This window comes from Mobula hypostoma, chromosome 6 (genome assembly GCF_963921235.1).
Source record: "Mobula hypostoma chromosome 6, sMobHyp1.1, whole genome shotgun sequence".
In the NCBI taxonomy this organism is placed as follows: domain Eukaryota; kingdom Metazoa; phylum Chordata; class Chondrichthyes; order Myliobatiformes; family Myliobatidae; genus Mobula; species Mobula hypostoma.
Genome location: NC_086102.1, coordinates 168,730,101 through 168,742,603, shown reverse-complemented (window position 1 = coordinate 168,742,603; position 12,503 = coordinate 168,730,101). Strand labels below are relative to the sequence as shown.

Here is a 12,503-nt window from a genome sequence, read left to right as displayed (position 1 = left end):
CTGTACCTTCTCCCTGATGGCAGCAGTGAGAAGACAGCATGTCTTGGGTGGTGGGGTCTCTGATGATGGATGTTGGTTTCCTGAGACAACTCTTCGTGCAGATGTGCTCATTGGTGGGGAGGGCTTTACCACGATAGACTGGGCTATATCCAGTACTTTTTGTAGGATTTTCCATTCAAGGCCATTGGTGTTTCCATACCAGGTTGTGATGTGGCCAGTCAATCTACTCTCCACCACACATCTCTAGGAGTTGGTCAAAGTTTTAGATGTCAAGCCGATTCTTCCCAAGCGTCTAAGAAAGTAAAGGCACTGCCATGTTCTCTTTGTAGTTACACTTACGTACTGAGCCCAGGATCCATCCTCCGAAATAATAACACTGAGGTATTTAAAGTTGCCTACCCTCTCCACTCCTGACACTCTGGTGAGGACTGGCTCATGGACCTCTGGTTTCCTCCTCCTGAAATCAACAATCAACTCCTTGGTCTCATTGACATAAAGAGGATCTTGTTATGGCACCACTTAGCCAGATTTTCAATCTCCCTTATAGAGGCTGATGCATCACCACCTTTGATTTGGCCAATGGCAGTGGTGTCATCAGCAAACATGAATATGGCATTGGAGCTGTGCTTTGCCACACAGCCATAAGTGTAAACTGAGTAGAGCTTATGGTGCACATGTGCTAATGGAGATCATAGAAGAGTTATTGTTCCGCAATCTGACCTGACTCAGGTCTGCAAGTGAAGAAATCTCTCTTGCTTATAACTGTACACCAGATCTTTTTTTTTGTCCATGACTGAGGGAGATCAAAACTTCCATGATATCAGTTCCAGTTTCACCTTAGCTTTATGCTCCACCAAGTTCTCAGTACATATCAAAGTTCTCTGAACCATATTCCAGCACCTTAATATAATCAGATTTAAAAGTGAAAAGGACAAAGGACTATAAGACCAATTGTTAAAGAGTATGTCCTTGCTTTTGCCAGAGATGTGTTTGTAATCATCACAAAGCTCATAAATCTGTAAACCGACAATGAATCAGAATAGAATTCTCAACAACGTCCATGTACAAGAAACACACATCAAAGCTGCTGGTGAATGCAGCAGGCCAGGCAGCATCTCTAGGAAGAGGTACAGTCGCTCGGCCCGAAACGTCAACTGTACCTCTTCCTAGAGATGCTGTCTGGTCTGCTAGGTTCACCAGCAACTTTGATGTGTGTTGCTTGAATTTCCAGCATCTGCAGAATTCCTTGTGTTTCCATGTACAAGACCTTGTTCTGAAAGCCTCTGCTGCCTGAAATCATCACCTCTCTTCTTCCCAGTCCCTTCCTGATAGCCTTGGCAAAAGACTCAATACAACATACAAACAAGAAAATGGAAAAAGGGCAGTCTTGCTTAGTTTCAGTTTATCTGAATTCCACCCCCCATTCACACACTAACATTGTGTTACTCTTGTCTGTGTACAATAGAGTACTTTGTCATGTGTGATAATCTATCAAAGACCTTCTCCTGGTCCAAACTGACAAGGTATCCAACGTCCTGTCCCACACCTAGCTGAACATATCCCTGGACAGTCATTCAAGACAATTATAATACAATTTCTCAGACCATCATTACTTTGTATAATACAACCCACTGAGGTCAAAAGGAAAATATTATAGATACATACTACAGATATATGAAATGTGTGCTAACAAGTTTTACACTGATCAATGATGATGGTCTGAAATTCATCACTATTCTTGAACAGAAAGCATATTTTATACAAATTCATTTACATATTTAATTGTATCTATTTGAAATGTTTTCAATTGTTCAGTTTTTGCCAAAGTAACTAATGATAGCTTCATTGCATTTGAAAGGAAAACACTAAAATTCAGCACACAGTCTTTTCAAACTATTACCAACTTAGAGTTAAATGGCTGAAAGAGGCAGCTGGTCACACCATCTGCTTAAAGATTTCAAGGGCCAAAAGAGACAGGTTACACCTTTAGCCAAGCCAACTCTTTCTTTACCCCCTTCCACTGATAGCCTGCAGTGGGCTAATCTAAATTTCACGCTCTGATTTATTCAGACACTCCTACAGCTCCTGCCACTGACTCAGCTGCCGTAGACTTGCTCCTCTCAATTTCCATTACTCCTTTCACCTCTGCCAAAATAGTCTTCCTTTTCAAACAGTCAATTAAAAATAGGGAAAATACAGATATTCAGAACACTTGTTTAGGTAAAATAATGGATTTACTGCATAGTGCATATTCAGAGATGTTCCTGCATGCATCCATCATATCTGAATGATGCACAAAATAATAAGTATTTGCAAAAATTGTAAGTTCCCGAGCTTTATTCCTTTCATTACTATGTGCCGATGCAAATGAAGGCAATTCAAATGTGTGAAAAGAGGATTAGGATGCAACAAAATGCAGGTGTGAGGAAGCTGAAACAAAAGATACAAGATCCTAATGGCATTTCACGTCATTAAGAATTCTTTGATGTTTTTAATTCTGTTCCCTTTCTTCTTTATTCTCCACTTTTAACCCTAAACCTTTTTGAACTGTCCTTTAAAGAACACATTTTTTCATATATCTTCAAACAACTGTAATTTAACATATTTGTTATTTCTGCGAATCTAGTTTTCTATTATTATGCATTTTCATAGTTTAGAAAGGGACAAAGCTTGTGAAAAGTCCTTATTAAAGAAGTGATAACATTTTATTTACAGTGTGAAAGATATGCGCTGAACAGATTGCTTCAGATCACAATAGTACAACTGCCTGAGTAAAACAGATCATGCTGTCAAAATAGTGCATGAGGTCCACATTAGTCAGAAACTAAATTTGCCACAAAGTGTAAGAAATATAAAACAGCAGACTGATAGACCTATTTGTTGCTTTCCTTTGTTCATATGGTTACCAGGCCACACAGGCAGGAAGTCATTTTTCTGACAAGCTTGGCCCCAGGTGTTCCAAATAACTGGCTCACTAAGGCTCTGATGATCTGCTTATCAGAACTTACTGAGGCACATCAGCACTCCATAACTGATACATTCATTCACATAATAGATAATAAAGGACTGTGAATAGTGAACCTATAATAGTTATCGTTGAAACAAATAAAAAGGTAAGCTAATTAAACTGACTCAGCTCAGAAATCTATAAGCGGTAATTAAAGATCTGTAGTTTCAATTTTAATTACATTCAATTTTTAGACATTATTTTCAAAAGCATCCTTTTGAAATACAGGGTATAAAAAGATAAAAACGTTTGAAATATCAAAACATGAAATTTCAACTGACCAGTGCCTGGTTTGTTACATGTTACTGAGACTTATGTGTGCTTTCTTGACAGTGTGCAATATAGGGTAAAAGTTCATCCTTGATCTCAAGCATTAAATGGATAATGCCTCACTGATTATCAGGAGGGGAGGACTGTGGGTGGCCATAACCAAAGTGCTAGTTTATCCTAAGCAAACAAAGATGAAGTTGTAGTCTTTATTTTCATCCATGTTATCAAATGAATGTTTGCCACGAGGCAGACTTCAATGCACAAAGAGCAAAACGTATTAGCAAAAGAGATGAAATTTAGAAAAATGAGCAGTTTATGAAAAAAAGTCAATTCTTTAGGGACTTGAAGATGAGTTATCTGTAATATAAAGTGCTATACTATATCTTACAATTAATTTGTCAATCGGAAGTAAATGAACAATTGATAGATGAAAACAACAGGAATTCTGCAGATGCTGGAAATTCAAGCAACACACATCAAAGTTGCTGGTGAACGCAGCAGGCCAGGCAGCATCTCTAGGAAGAGGTGCAGTCGACGTTTCAGGCCGAGACCCTTCGTCAGGACTAACTGAAGGAAGAGTGAGTAAGGGATTTGAAAGTTGGAGGGGAGGGGGAGATCCAAAATGATAGGAGAAGACAGGAGGGGGAGGGATGGAGCCAAGAGCTGGACAGGTGATAGGCAAAAGGGATACGAGACGATCATGGGACAGGAGGTCTGGGAAGAAAGACAAGGCGGAGGGGGAACCAGAGGATGGGCAAGGGGTATATTCAGAGGGACAGAGGGAGAAAAAGGAGAGTGAGAGAAAGAATGTGTGTATAAAAATAAGTAACAGATGGGGTACGAGGGGGAGGTGGGGCATTAGTGGAAGTTAGAGAAGTCGATGTTCATGCCATCAGGTTGGAAGCTACCCAGACGGAATATAAGGTGTTGTTCCTCCAACTTGAGTGTGGCTTCATCTTTACAGTAGGGGAGGCCGTGGATAGACATGTCAGAATGGGAATGGGATGTGGAATTAAAATGTGTGGCCACTGGGAGATCCTGCTTTCTCCGGCGGACAGAGCGTAGGTGGCCACTGTTTTATAAATCATGTCACATTCATTAATTATATAGGTTATTGATATTCTAAGCATCTATAAATGAAAATCATTTGTTTATAAGGATGTAATACTGATGGCTCTAGATATTTCTGGTATTCCTAATAGGCTCATGTCAATCATATGTTCATATATTCACATTGACCAAAGGAGGGAAGAAAATGAAAGAGAGGTAGGAGGGCAAAGAGATTTAGAGAGGGGATTCCACAAAGTAATATCTTTGCAGCAATATTCAGGAGAGAATATTATACAAAGCAAGGAAGAGGAAAATTGGATAGGATTATAGATTAAACATGTTACAGATATTTAAACGTGAAGATAACAATATTAGGTTTGAATTGTTTAAGGGCCAGTGTCAAGTCAGGGAGCACGGGATGCCATTAAGGTAACGTGAGGTGAGATTAAAGTAATGTGTAATAAGCTAATGGAACATTATTTTCGATAGTTGGACTTCCTAGTTAGTAGAAATTGGGAAACTGGAATATTTGAAACTAGCGGCAGCAAATACATGAAAAGAAGTTATCAGTGGCAGTGGTTGTCATATTAAAAAAGTGGTTCTAGTAATAGAAACAATATTGTAAGCAACCTGATCCAAAATAGTGGGAGCACAGGGCCAAAGGACATAGGTTTGGACATGGGTGTAAAACAAATCTGACTGAGTTGAGCTAGTGAAGGGATTGAGAGACGAAGGAGGAAAAGTAGAGTTGAATTTTACCAGTGTGTGCATGGAAGGTAACTTCATTGGTGGCTGGAAGAACTAAAAACAAAACTGAGGGAAGACACTCAAAAATTTCTACAGATTCACTGTGGAGAGCATTCTATCTGGCTGCATCACCATCTGGTATGAGGGTCTGCTGCACAGGATCAAAATTATGGGCATTAGACTCTATAGCATCCAGGACATCTTCAAGGAGCGATGCCTCAAAATTGTGGCGCCCATCATTGAGGACCCTCATCACCCAGGTTATGCTTTGTTCTCATTGCTACCATCAGAAAGGAGGTACAGAAACCTGAAGGGACATTCAGTGATTCAGGAACAGCTTCTTCCTCTCTGCCATCTGGTTTCTGAATGGACATTGAACTCACGAACATGACCTCACTACTTTCTTTTATTTCTGCTTTCGCACTCCTTATTAATTTAACTATATATATAATTCTGATCTGATTCCACAAAACTTCTCAACTGAAGAGAGATTTTGGAGGAGAATGCATTGACTATATCAATGACTGCAAAGGTAAAGGAATATGAGAACAGATGCATAATAAAATGGTTAAAATCTTTTTTCCACTTCCATTATATTTTGATACCAGTTCCTAATTGTTAAAAACTATTTTATTCTCTCATATTTCTTCAGTCATCTGTTCTGCCCTACCTGAAACCTTCCGCACATGAGATGCAGTTATTATCAGCATTCCCACTCTCTGTTTCTATAAATTTTGATCTACCTGACTTCTGAGTAACTGCAAGGAAATATAACAGTAGCAGTAACCATTAAGAAAGATTTATTTACTGCCTTACCACATCACAAGAAAACTTTATGTAATATTATTTTACTTTGTAGTGCAGCAATTATTCCATAACTGCATGACCTTTAATAGCTCATAAGAAGATTATTTAGAAGTGAACACAGAGGCAGATAAAAGGGAAAGAGATCAAATCAGAAGCCAAAGGTAAAAACACAAAATAAGAAGGAAATTAGTGTGCAATAGGAAAGGAAACACTAAAAGATGTTAAATGAATAGGACAGTAACATATACAGTACATTGTATGATCACCATGCAAACACCGAAAATTCTAAACACACATTAAAGTGATGAAGCAAAGACAGAAAGCATTTTAAGGAGGAAGAATCTGAAAAGAACAGGAAAGCTTCACAGAAAAAAATAGATTTTGAGATTTTGCTTTCTGTCACAGTGAGAGCCCAGAACAAATGAGTTATCTCTGGTTGTCCAAAATTTAGTTACAAGATGTCATCTGAAACAAGTGGGGTTAGGTCTCAAATTGGGCACAATATCTCACTAACCACATTAGTCAGCCACTAGGTATCCATATTACTGGCATAAAGTTCACCTCTTCGAATGGAAATAAACTTTTGAGGCAGCTATGGGAAAGAAAAGCAGAGGGGATGTTTTTTGCTTGTATAGATTCATTCATTCAGGTGACTTGCCATTTGGCGTGGGCGATCATGTCTCTCCATCCATCATGGTCCCTGACCCTCCGAATTATAGTTGTTGCCTCCCCTGTTTCTAATCATGATGTTATTCCATCTATCATTTTCATTCTCTGTCTGTCTCTGCTTCTTTTTCCTTCCAGCTTTCCAGTTGTAACTAAATGTTTTAATGTCTCTCTTCGCATGATGTGTCCAAAGGATTTTGATTGCTGTTTTCTGATTTTTTTTAAGTAATGTACATTTTGTTTTCGTTGTCTGTAGAACTTCTTCATTGGTTATCCTGTCCGTATTTGATATGCATAGCGTTCTTCTGAGGAACCACATCTCTGCTGCATTGATTCTCTTTCCTTTTGTATAGATTAAGAACACTTAAAATACTAAACAAATCACTGAGGTGGTGCTTAAAACTGATATGCACAACTGAATGACTGGTGGCACACATATCCATGTAATACCCTTTCATCCGATTCCCATTCACAGCTGTTGCATTTCACAAAGGTACCCAACCAATAAGGAACTGGGAAAGTTCGAAGAAAAGTTCCCTCAGAAACCTGGGAAAAGTCTGATCGATTAGTTCTCCAGCTGGTCGAGATGAAACTTATTATTTTCTTATGTTGGGTAAAATGGAATAAGCTTAATTGCATTTCTTTTCCCATAATACGCTGCATGAAATTGAACGTGTACACAAATTTTCATTTGCATTTTCTTTCAGTTTTGAAATAACAATGTTGTATTTACCAAACTACAAGCTTCTTCGAAGTTATTTACTTTTTAACTAAACATAGTTTGCAATATAAATGCACAAAACAGCAGAAAGAACAAATTTGGGCTGTGCCATATTCTATGCTGAAAGAAGAAACAAATGTATCCATTAATAGGAATTCACCATTTAATTTTACGGGTACTAATGTCTGTGACATCATTACATTGGAGCAGAAAAGTGATTGAAACCAATTTCAAAGTGTACACAGAAGATTTCTCTCAAATTGATTCAATTAAATATTGGTTGCTGGGACAGATAATGTTCGTGTATTATACAAATCCCTTTTTCTGCTGTTGGTTTCTAAAAGTGAAATACTTTAAGCGAGCTTCTGCAAACCAAATGTAAAACTGCTGGCACTTGTTAAGATCAGCCAAAAAGACATGTGGTGGACTTCCTGGCCACAGGTCTTAGAAAGCCCTGCTGTTTCACATTTGGTTTTCAGGCAAATATGTCAGAACTGAACTTTGAGAATCTGGTGATAGTAAAGAATGACAGAATGCTCTTACATTTATTTAGCATTATCATGTCTTTCAAAGTACATCTTTTCTCAGGCATTTGGTTGTTTTCAGAGTATTTCTGTTGTGTCAACAATTGCTGCAGCTGAGTTTCACACACATTTCGTAAACAATAATAAGATTAATGGTTGGTAGATCTGGTTTGTAGTGTGGGTTCAAAATAATGGTTGCCAACTTTACTCAGAAAATATATTGTTACTCCCATGTATTTTGCCAACATCCATCTAAACAGGCCAATAGGTTTTTGGCCTGATATCTCAGCTGGAGAATGAGAATTTGTGAAGGCTCCGCATAATACAATTATTATCTCTAACCTGATCTTAAGAGTTAGGAGCAGAATTAGGCCATTCGGCCCATCAATTCTGCTCCGCTATTCCATCATGTCTGATTTTTTTCATCTCCCTCAAAATCATTCTCCTGCCTTCTCCCTGTAACCTTTGATACTCTTACGAATCAAGAACCTATCAAACTCTGCCTTAAATATACTCAATGACTTAGTGCCCACAGCCATCTGTGGCAATGTATTCCACAGATTCACTACTCTCTGTCTGGCTCATTCTGATCTAAAGCGGCGTCCTTTTATTCTGAGGCTGTGCCCTCTGGTCTTAGACTCCTCCACTATATCTTGATCTGATTAATGCTGACAAGACACAAAACAAGCATTTCTCCATTCCCAAGCCATAAAATATCTCACATTGATGAGCTCAAATAAACCAATAAAGCAACCAGACCTATAGATTAGCTGAACATTTTTTATTTATGGAGTTTCAGAATTGTACAGAGTATGCATAAATAATACACCAGTTAAGGTGCATTAGAATGCAGTAGAAATGTGGACATTGAAGAAAAATTTTCTGCTCTGAAGAAGGATGTACATCAGTTGAATTATTTCCAGTTATACCTCAGCTGTAGCAGGCACATATCATGACCTGGAGGCATCAAAGGACACCTGGACAGCCCATTTGTTACTCTGCACGCTAACACCACAAACATAAGAGGTCTCCATGCTGTTCCCTCAGCCCACGCTGCGCTACTTGGGGACATTTCTTCGAATGACAGGTGTGCATTGTTGGATTTATTACTCCTAAATTCAATTGCCATTCTAAATAAGGCTATTATTACCTCTGCCAATAGTTATTTACAATACAGAAAGCTTAGGCACAAATACAGACTTTCTGCATCATGCAGCCAACAACTCACCAAATGTAATTACAAATAGTTTCTAACTTATACACGTCATTGCTTATCTATTGGTTTGTGTATTTTTCTGATACTTTTATATATTTCATGAACAAAGTAACTTTTTCAAAGAATAATTTTAATGCAAAACATCACACAGACGTAGATCCCCCCAGTGCTCATATTGTTAATAAATTAACGATGGAATTGACTGAAATTGTGCAGATCGATACTGGGTGTATTTTCATACTTGCAATTAGAATTAAAACCCCACTGGAGATAGACTTGAATGAAACAGCAAGAGGAACATAGATTGAATAAAAAAGGAAATCATTGACAGTGTGATCCACAGAAATAATTTTCGGTTTATAGGTTTTTTTACCCTTATACAAAAAACAACAACGATTAGTGAACCATTCCTGTCCTTTCTGACTGCAACTGCTTATTCAATAATAATTCATAAAACTTGCCAATGGGAAAATTAGTTTGTAAGTCCTAAATGAGAAATATGAGCTCATTAGATTACCTATAGTGTCTTCTTTTAGCTATGAGTAAATTCTGGACCTCTCGGAATAGGAAGAGGAGAGTTTAATGAATCATTTTCCTTAGGGACAGGTTCAACAGCTGATAGTGATTTGTAATACTCATCCTCAATGTCCAGCACTTTGATTTGGCTGTGATAAGGAAGGGAAAAGATATAGTTACAAGTGACGTATCAGCACGTGCAGAATTATCATTAAAAATGTCAGTCATAAAATAAAGATTTATTTTCTGTATAATTTAATTCAATTCATAAAAGAATAAAATTTCAGAAATCTATTAAACAATAGTCTTCTCTATTTACAGTTGGAAAGAACTAAAAGAGTATCTGTTTACCCAAGTTTTCTTGGCCGTCTTTTGCTCCCTTGGTATTCTAGGATTCCCTGTGGAGAGGGCAAAGAACACACAGTCAACAGCAAAGCAGCAAGTCGTTAATTTTTAATTCAAAGTGATTTTGTGTTGAATGCAAGCAGATGCTGATAATATCAGAAGTCACAGCATAATTTTTTTGATCAAAGAGCTCAAGTGAGCCTGATGAAGCATGCATCTTGCTTGGCTTTGATAAACCACATCAATTATTCACCGTGACGGCAGACATCCTGACATGAAAGCAACAGATAAAGAGCATAAGCACATGTTCACGAAGACAGACAGAAGAAGAGCATGGGGGTGGGGCTGGAGAGGTTGGGGCAGGTATTTATAATGGTATTATCATCTGGACCCAAAGTCAGCAAAAGAGCTTTATTGCTACTTTGAACTCACATTTAACTGGTTATAATACAGGCTGTCCTCAGGGCTGTTCAGCATTTTGGGCTGCTGCATACGTCGACGTGGTGTTCTTAACTGTCTTTGTTCTGTCTCCTTGCCTGATCCTAAACATTAAATCACAATGTTGTTAACTTTCCAATAACCCAAAGCCTCATCCACTTGTTTACTGCCATTTCATAAATTTTCCTGTCCTCTGCTGCTTATTATTCATTTAAAACCCCTCTAATGCTGAACAAGACTAGCATTATGGTTCCCAAGAACAAATAAAAGATTTTGAAGAAAGAACTAAACAAATTCTATAGCAAAATGTTAACTACAACTGAAAGCAGAATTTTAACTCCTTGCTCTGCCCACCATTTTTGAATATTCCATTTTCCAAGGTTCTTATCCACACACATTCTTACCAGTTGCATCAAGATATGAATAATCAGATGCTTTGACTGCACACGATAAATGGAATGATCTGATATTTTGATCCCCAAGGTTTTCCCTTCCATTGAGAAAATTTCATCCCCTGGTCATTATCTCCTTGTTATAATCATGCCTTCACTTTACCATGCAGTAAACAATTTGGTATAAATATTGATTCTGAAAAATGCAAGACTTCACTGATCAGACAGCTTCCTGAGTGACAGTGCCATTAAAAGTGAAAATAGAGATTTTTTATCTCCCTATTGGCTAAATGGTTAGCTCCCCCAATGGTTAGGCCAAAGTGAGTTAGTTCTGGCAAATCAGTAGATATCTTCCAGTCACCCTATCAGTTATTGAAGAGCAAAGGTTGTCCAATTCTAACCAATATACAGTATATCACTCAACTAAATAAAATCTATCCCATGGGTTTTGCAGCTTGTAGAACCGTTATGTCTACAAACCAGGTTTGTAGAATGAGCAGCTCAATAATTGGGGGCATAATGGACAACGAGTAAGGCTGTCAAAACTTGCAGTGGGATCTGGACCAGCTGGAAAAATGGGCTGAAAAATGGCAAATGGAATTTAATGCAGACAAGTGTAGAGTGTTGCACTTTGGGAGGGCAAACCAAGATAGGAACTATACAAAGAACAGTAGGGCACTGAGGAGTGCGTTAGAACAGAGGGATCTGGGAATACAGATCCCCAATTCCTTGAAAGCAGTGTCACATTTAGATAGGGTTATAAACAGATCTTTTGGCACACTGGCCTTCAAAAATCAAAATACTGAGGACAGGAGTTGGGTTGTTATGTTGAAATTGTGTGGCGACATGTATATACTCTGATAATAAATTTTACTTTGAACTTTGAAATTGTATAAGACATTGGTGAGGCCAAATTTGGAGTACTGTGTGCATTTCTGGTCACCTACCTACAGGTAAGATATCAATAAGATTGAAAGAGTACAGAGAAAATGCACAAGGATTTTTCTTGGTCTTGAGGAACTGAGAAAGGTTGAACAAGAATTAAAAGGACTTTATTCCAGAGATCATAGGAGAATGAGGAGAGATTTGATAGAGGGATACAAAATTATGAGAGGTAGAGATAGGGTAAATGCAAGCAGGCTTTCTCTGCTGAGTTTGTGTGAGATCAGAACTAGAAGTCATGGGTTGAGAGTAAAATTTGAAATCTTTAAGGGGAACATGAGGGGTAACTTCTTCACTCAGAGGGTTGTAAGAGTGTGGAATGAGCTGCAGTAGAAGTGGTGGATGTGGGTTCGAGTTTGGATAGGTACATGGATGGGAGGGGTACGGAGGGCTATGGTCCAGGTGCAGGTCAATGGGAGTAGACAGAATAAATCTACACAAACTATATGAGCCAGTTTCTGTGCTGTAGTGTTCTATGACAATGAGTGGCTGAGTGAGAGCAGACTGACGTACATCATTCAACAACTCACTGCACTATAGAATGACTTCAAATTCCAAAATTTTACACAATTTTGCTTTATAAAATACTTTACATTTCATACTTCAGCTTGATCAATTTGTAGGACGTGTGCCAGTTTCAATTTTGCAACCATGGTTTCACTACAGAATCTAGGTAGCTGAACACAGGTGCCACAGTAGTGTAGCGCTTAGTACGATGCTATTACAGATCAGGGCGTCAGAATTTGGAGTTCAGGCCCAGCATCTTCTGTAAGGAGTCTATAGGTTCTCCGCCTGGAATGCATGGGTTTTCCCCAGCTGCCCAGGTTTCCTCCCCTAGTCCAAAGATGTACTGGGTAGGACC

The 12,503-nt window shown here is 38.4% G+C and overlaps 1 protein-coding gene across 9 annotated transcripts in view; it reads right to left on the bottom strand.

Annotated features, from left to right (window-relative positions):
• The window catches only part of myo3b (myosin IIIB), a 488,192-nt gene that overhangs the window by 35,069 nt on the left and 440,620 nt on the right, over nt 1-12,503 (bottom strand). For all 9 annotated transcript variants that reach the window (XR_010018457.1, XM_063052211.1, XM_063052213.1 and 6 more), the window contains 3 exons: nt 10,302-10,411; nt 9,876-9,922; nt 9,526-9,673 (listed from right to left, as the gene is read on the bottom strand). Coding sequence is in view for 8 of the 9 variants with exons in the window: in XM_063052211.1 (XP_062908281.1) it covers nt 9,541-9,673; nt 9,876-9,922; nt 10,302-10,411 (290 nt within the window). In the remaining variant the exon portion in view is untranslated. The remainder of the gene's footprint in view (nt 1-9,525; nt 9,674-9,875; nt 9,923-10,301; nt 10,412-12,503) is intronic.